This window comes from Penaeus chinensis, chromosome 38 (assembly GCF_019202785.1).
Source record: "Penaeus chinensis breed Huanghai No. 1 chromosome 38, ASM1920278v2, whole genome shotgun sequence".
In the NCBI taxonomy this organism is placed as follows: Eukaryota; Metazoa; Arthropoda; class Malacostraca; order Decapoda; family Penaeidae; genus Penaeus; species Penaeus chinensis.
In genome coordinates this window covers 23,096,627-23,104,615 of record NC_061856.1, presented here as the reverse complement: position 1 = coordinate 23,104,615, position 7,989 = coordinate 23,096,627, and the positions used below count along the sequence as shown (strand labels likewise).

The following is a 7,989-nucleotide window of genomic DNA, read 5'->3' as shown; positions in this document are numbered from 1 at the left end:
TCTCTCTCTCTCTCCTTCTTCCTCTCCCTCTCCCTCTCTCTCTCTTTCTCTCTTTCTTCACACATCCACCCACCCCTCTCTGCCAGTGCAGTGTCTCTCATTTGGGTCCATGCGCCTCTACATGGAAATAAAGAGAAGACATTTCTTTTTAATTATATACAGATACAAACAAGATGAACCATAAACTACATAAATCGATCAGCACTTATGATAATTTTCTTAGCTGCCGTGGTTGATATTTTCGTAAAATTGTATCAGTTTCATCCTGAGGAGAGAGGTCTTACCCCGGTTATAAGATAAACATGTTTATTTAATTCCATTCACTTTCCAATTGTTCTTTCTTAGATTTTATAATATCTATTGCTATCAAAGCCATATTACAGGTTCAAACGTTATACAAACACATGTTATTGTTAATATACAAAATCGAAGAGATTAATTGAGACACCGTGTGTTTGAGAGGGAAAGTTTCCATGTTTCCAATGACTCTTATCAACAACGAAGATAATCTCTGTGTTCATAGTTTATTTCTTTGATCTCTGAATACAGAATGATCTAGAAATATATTAAACGCATTTCCGTTGTAAATTTTAAGCACGGCTAGGTTTCTCCGGTGAAAATATATACAGAATAGAAACGAGGTGGGCCTCTAGCAACGAATTTCAGGCTTGTTTTCAGGCTAAAAGTTTAAACGATGACGCAAAATAGCCCAACGCGTTGCCGAAAGTCTAAACGGATCTCCCAGGAGTAGTGAAAAATCCAACGCGTTGGTGTTTTTCTTGATGTACACATCAGGATTATTACTACAACTTTTCTAATCGCTACCACTATTTCTTTCATTAACCCAATGAGACTATAGTACCATACTCACTGTAATAAGAAGTTTAGCCATTGTCTTTACATATAGGTGGCTCTATAAGTGCTTAGTCACCAAGGAGTCAGTTTTTGAAAGCTTCACTTCTAATATTTTATTGTCTTTGATGTTATTAATCTTTTAATTACAATTTAATAATCATATCAGTGAGAATGATAACAATGTCAATATTAATAGTATCGGAAAGAAAAATGCATTTTCCCGCCAATTCAAGGAATGGGGAAATCAGGATCGCTGATGGACTCCTTGCTGCTGAGCACACGTGGAGCCATCTGTATGAAACAAAACTCAGTAAAATCTAAAGGGGACATTAAATAACCCCACTGACATTGGGTTAATATGACAATTACCTTTATTATTAATGCCGCTACAATGTTCCTGCGAATACTTATAATGTAAACTAAACTGCCAATTCTACTTACAAACTATTTACTTCTAAAATATTTATGTACTTAATGCTGCTCCTATAACTATTACTACTGCTATTATTACTGCCACAGTTTCAGCTTCTACTAGAGCTATTAGCACTATAATCTACGTCAATCATTATTCCTATTGCAGCCATTAATATTGTGAGGTAATACAATCCTGAGAGATAAAAATAGGACAATTTTCCATTTAGAGATTGCATTTATAAAATCACGTAATATTGAGCTCATGACCTCATCTTAATCTTAACCTCAAGAAGCAAGAAAAAAATCTAAATACTACAAAGTATTACAAGTCAAGTTTCATTGGGGCTCTTGCTGCACGACCCCGTCGACTATGGGAGGCAGGTTTTAAAAGTTCTCTTCACAAGGCTCAGAGGCATTATTTTCATTGTTTCCAGAAACTGATGGTCTAATATTTTCTTCTGAAGTAGACTCTCTCATAGTTTCTTGAGAATCTTCGTACAGAGGATTATACATTTCAAGATCATGCACTGGTCTATTAACTATTTCTTTGTCAGTTTTGACCCTAACAATCCTAATGATATTATCATTACCTAGGAATACTTCTGCAACTACACCTAAGGGCCATTTAAGCCTAGGAACATAGTCTGACTAGGACAACAGCACCTTTCATTAACATATGAAATTTGATCGCTAATATCAAGCTGGAGTCTAGCATTAAATTCAATGAGAAAGTGTGAAGGAGTCAAAGGATTAGCAATTCGCCTGACTCCCACTATCCAATAGCTGCCTCTTAAAGTAGATACAATGGATACTCCAGCATGCTTTAGAAAAATATGCTGAAATTGAACCAAGAGCTTAGCAACATGACCTGAAGGAACTAAGAGGATGTTTGCTTTCAAAACTTAAGTCTGCACTCTCCAAATGTCCTTTAATTCTCAACAGGCCTTTATCATCTACAAAGGAATCTAGTCTACACAAAGGATAACTCCTTATAGATTTCCCTTTCTCAGGTCTGCAATTTCCTGAGCAAAGTTCACGCTCTGTCTTGGCTTTAACCGACTCACCAGAAGACAATAAACCTGACATTTTCACAGAATGAGGATGGGATTTATTTATAAATCTCATAACCCAAGCTACTACATGATGAGGTTTATTTTAGGAAATGTTCTTTACATTGTAACTTTCTTCTACAGGTAACTGTTTCTTTTTTATCACTTAAAGTTAAAGGTTCAGACAACCAAGAAGGGCCATTTAACCATAAAGTGGAATTTACAAGTGGCTCGGCTATCTCCCCTCTAGAAACAAGATCAGCAGGATTTTCCGTCTCTGGAAAATGGTACAAGTGGCATGGGGAGGTGAGACTGAATTTCAACAACTCTGTTTGACACAAACACCTTCCATTTACAAGGATTACCCTTTATCCATGCAAGTGCAACCTTTGAGTTTGTCCAACAACAATAAGTTACAGTGTTATCAAGACAAAGGGTAGACTTCACAAAATCTAACAGCCGAGCACATAGGAATGCATCAAGCAACTCTTGTCAGGGTTAAGTAACCCTTTTTATTGGAGCTACCCTTGACCTTGCTACAACAAATGACACCTGTAATGTCCCATCTACTAGGGGAACTCTCAAATACACAGGCTTCATACCCTTTCTATGAAGCATCACCGAAGGCATGAAGTTCTAGACCAAACAACTCTCTCCAGGAAATTTCTGGAAAATAGCAACGATTTATCTTCCAATATTTCAGAGCTGCAATACTCTTAACCCAATTCTCGAACTTATTTTGCAACTCTTTATGTAGTACTTCATCCCAATCAAGTCCAAGTCTCCATTTGTCATGGAAGAGGATTTTAGCATACATGACAAAAGGACTAATCAAACCAAGTGAGTCAAAAAGCTTGGTTATGAGATTAAGAACTGCTCTTTTTGTCGACACCAACTGTGTCTCTAAGTCTAAATCAAAACCTTCAAAGACAAACTGGTCTGTTAAGGGTAACCACTTCATACCTAAAATTTTGGTGGACTCATGTCCCTCACAATTATCAATTTTGTCATTAAACTTTGTAGTCAATAGTTTACAATTTGAATGCTATTTAGAAAGATGAAACCCAGCTAATGCCAAAATACTCTGAGCATCTCTGAACTTATCAGAAGCCTCCTCAGCACTGTCCGCTCCTGACAGCCAATCATGCAAGGTTTTCCTTTAATTCTTCTATGACTTCAGTATTAGGAAAAGACTGTAAGTGGTATTTAACAGTTGCATTTAGCAAAAAAGGGCTTCTTGTATTGCCAAAGGGAACACGAACAAACCTCATGAGTCTAATATAGTCTTTGCATTTCTATAGAAAGCGATGATCATCTCGATATTCTTGCCGAACATAAATCTGTAAGAATGCCTTGGTAATATCAGCAGTCAATGCAAACTTCCGCCTTTTGAAACAAATCAAAACTTTTACAAGATCAGGATAAGTGAAGGACCAGACTCAAGACAATCATTTAGAGAAATACCATTGTAATTAGCTGTAGACGCATCAAAACCTGGTCTAATCTTAGTTGAAGAACTACTTTTTTTGACAACTGGACGATGAGGCATATAATAAATAGGCTGCAAACTTAAAACCATATCTGAAGGGAACTCCTCAATTATTCCCTACTTTTCATAACCAATAAACACATCAGAATATTGTTTCTTAATCTGTGGGTCCCTATATAACTTATGTTCTAACCCTTATTGCTATATCCTTGCAAGTCCCTCATTATTTCTAAGAGTCTTACAGTCAAGCAGCCCACGACCGTACTCACGACTGCGTTCCACAATTACTCGAAGCGCTAGGATTCGGTCTATTGTGGAGTGAAACCAGATTGCTCTGGTCTCTGGTGCTTTAGTAGGTGGTCGCGGATCCGTTTCAGACCAGAGACTGCTGCGGCAAACCCATGGGCACAATCCTGCTCCCTCAGTCTGTCTAAGTGAAACAATCTAGAGTGGCCACTGGAAGGACGAGGAGTTTTGAAGTGTACCCGTAGGGTAGATGTTACCAGCCTATGGCCAGTGCCACAGAACTCAGCACTCTGGTAAACCCTGCAATTCTGGAGAATCATCCATCCAATGCTGACAAGAATGTGGCCACAGTACCCTATCGCTATACCATGTCCAGCGATGAGGGTTTGAGCACTGACACCAGGAGCAAGAAATCCTCATTCTCTGGGACCGAGCTAAGTCCCGGAGACGGAGGCTGTTCTCGCTGCTGTGATCAACTCCCGAGCCATGGGGGCCGACAGACATCTCGTAGCCAGCTCGATCGCAGCCAAATGCCGCATTGAAGTCGCCCAGAACAATGCGAATGTCTCGCCGGGGGCAATTGTCTGCCACAGATGCGAATTTGGCGTAGAATGGCTCTTGCACATCGAGTTTGTAGACTTCGGTAGGAGCATATACAGCAATAAGAGACACGAAGCCAAATAAACGCTTCAGTCCCAATGCCTTAAAATGCTCATCAACCGGCGATACCCTAACTACCGAGGGTAGGAGTCGGCTGGAGATGGCTATGGCCCTGGAGATGGTGACCATCGCCACGGCCCGACTAGTAATAGGTGTACCCACCCATACTGACTGTACCGCTGCCAGGTCTTCTCACTTCCGAGGGGACAGCCACCTCAACTCCCAACCGCTCCAATGTCCTCGATAGCTTACCCGAATAGCTCGCCTGAGCTGTACATACACACACACACACACACACACACACACACACACACACACACACACACACACACACACACACACACATGTATATACAATACACACACACACACACATATATATATATATAAATATATATATATATGTGTGTGTGTGTGTGTGTGTGTGTACGTGCGTGTGTGTGTGTGCGTGCGTGTGTGTATGCGTGCGAGTGTGTGTGTGTGTGTGTGTGTGTGTGTGTGTGTGTGTGTGTGTGTATTCGTATGTATAATATATATATATATATATACATATATATATAGATAGATAGATATAGATATAGATATATATATGTATGTGTGCATGTGCGTGCGTGTGAATATATGTATACATATGTATGTATGTATGTATACATGTGTGTGTGACTGTATGTGTGTGTGTGTGTATATATATATGTGTGTGTGCGCGCGCGCGCGCGTATGTTCTTATATATACATATAGATATATAGATTTAGATATAGATATATATTTTCGTATGTGTATATATATATGTATATATATGTATGTATGTATTTATACATGTGTGTGTGACTATATGTATTTATATACAATTCACTCGTATACTTTATGCAGTATGTTATCGTTTTATTGTTTTACTGCCATATTTCATGCATCTGCTTCAACCCTACCTATTTATTCAACTCGAACACGTATAATTATTCCTACACATTTACTAATACAAATTTAATGTCGGTATTTCCTTCAAATATATCCTCAAATAAGTTATCCATTTCTTCTCGAACGCTATTTTTGTTTTACGTGGATCATCCAAAAATATCAGAAACTAATACTTGTTTGAAAATCGATTTGTCATAATGCTACTACTACTGCTACTTTTATTACTTTTATGTTAGTAAGAAATTTCGTTTATTTTTGAACGCAAAGTTTACATGAATCAGCTGATAAAAGACAACAAAATGTCACGTCAAAGCATGAGGTCCAATGACCCAAAGAAAGTTGTAAGTAAATGCAGCATTAAAGAGCTTTATTATAGTTTTTAAGCTCAGATGATGTGTTAAAGTAGATGTATTTAGAAGTGTGATGGTTGAAGTGAACACATTTGATTTGATTTGAATGTTAGGTATAATCTACGGTTTGTGGGCGTTTTCCCATTATTTTACTGTTTATATTTATCTTTATCTTTGCTAGTTTTTCTTTTTTCTCTTTTGTTGTTTGTTTTGTTTTTTGCTTTCTCCTTCTGTTGCTGATTTGGAAATTATCTTCAGTTTATTATTCTTAATTTATTTTGTAGAAATTGGTTCATGTTCCAAAGAACGGCGCACAGATAGACTTCTAGAGTCACAGGTACAGCTGCTGCGGCCTTATATTCACCGCGAAATAACGAAAATATAAGATGCATATCACTGCTTAAAGACAAAGTCCACAATACACTCATACAGCCAGATTCTTTAAAGTCGCATTTTCTGTAAATTGGTATAGTGTGCTAATAAATGGGGGGTACAGGGGTGACTTGCCTCCCTAGACTGGGGAATAAAAAGAAGGTAGGAAAGGTTAGCATTGGATTTTACAGTTCACATCATACCCTGGTTTTATGACTTCATCTCTGGAGGGTATGTTATTGATTCTTCTCCCCCCTATTTCCTTGCTCGTTTCTGTTGTGGGGGGGACAGAGATTGAGGCCCAGTGTTGGGGATCTCCCCTGCCTTGGACCTTAGCCCTTGCCTCAACTAATATTGCACAGTATTTTCTTCTTGCCCTTCCTCCCCTCCTTCTGTCCACTTATCATAATTGTTAACTCATGTTTAACTTTTTCGCCACAATACTTTGTCATAGTGCTATGTGAACTTTGATGTCTTACACATTTATTTGTTTTAACCCCTTAGATCTGTTGCATCACTGCAATCATATGATAAAAAATCCAGGCATTAGGCTTAAATGTGCAACCACTGTGCAGCTTGTAGCCAGTTGCACCCGAACATATGTGCAGTGACAAGACTCTATACCTCCTATTTTTTTGCACTGTTACTGCCACTTTTTATGCATTAGTGTTTTTAGCTTTTTTGTCGTTTTCCAGTGTTCATATTTGCCAGGAATAAGCTGCTGAGCATGGAAATGGCATCCTCCATGGAGCTGGAGCTCTTCCAGTTATGGCTTACGAACATTACATTCTATACTCCTGCAGTGATAGGAATCATGCAAAATTGCCAAATGAGTCCATTTAATCTCCCCAGAAGATTGTGCACTCATGGTGAGTCACCTGGCCTTCAGCAGAAACACTCATGACGGCAGGTTCACGTCAGCTAGATTTTTCCGTGGTGGCATGTTTACATGTCCCCTGGATCGAAGGGTTAATCATAAACCATTCTGGGAATCCACAAATATCATCTATTAACCAAAAAACTTCCTTACCACGCTTTGCCACCCGAAGCCCCACTCTGTTGCTATGATTTGAATATACCACAAATGACTTTAGGTGTTGATGCGGCAGAAAATGTTCAATAAATGAATAAATATTGATTCTTCTTCTAACTAAAGACTGATCTTTTTTATGAACAATTCCTGTTGAAGCATGGTTATTAGAAAATATTAGAAACTAGTGAGATACAGGGAAATGGACACCGCCATCTTATAGAGCATAAGAAATAGAATCATTAACTACAAAGCTACAACTGCTATAGTCTTATATTTACTGCAAAATGACAAAAATATCCACAACACCCTCAAACAGCCAGTTCTTAGTGTCACATTAAGTCTATATATATATATATATATGTATGTATGTATGTATGTGTGTGTGTGTGTGTGTGTGTGTGTGTGTGTGTGTGTGTGTGTGTGTGTGTGTGTGTGTGTGTGTGTGTGTGTATGTATGTATGTATGTATGTATGTATATACATACATACATACATACATACATACATACATACATACATACATACATACATACATACATACATACATACATACATATATATACACACATTGTGTATATGTGTGTGTATATATATATATATACATATA

General features: G+C 38.1%; 1 protein-coding gene across 1 annotated transcript in view; it reads left to right on the top strand.

Moving 5' to 3' along the window:
• The first annotated feature begins 5,846 nt into the window (after positions 1-5,846).
• LOC125046145 (trafficking protein particle complex subunit 3-like) overlaps positions 5,847-7,989 on the top strand; it is an 18,537-nt gene continuing 16,394 nt past the window's right edge. Inside the window, exon 1 of the mRNA XM_047643807.1 lies at positions 5,847-5,969. Coding sequence (XP_047499763.1) covers positions 5,901-5,969 — 69 coding nt within the window. The 5' untranslated portion in view covers positions 5,847-5,900. The remainder of the gene's footprint in view (positions 5,970-7,989) is intronic.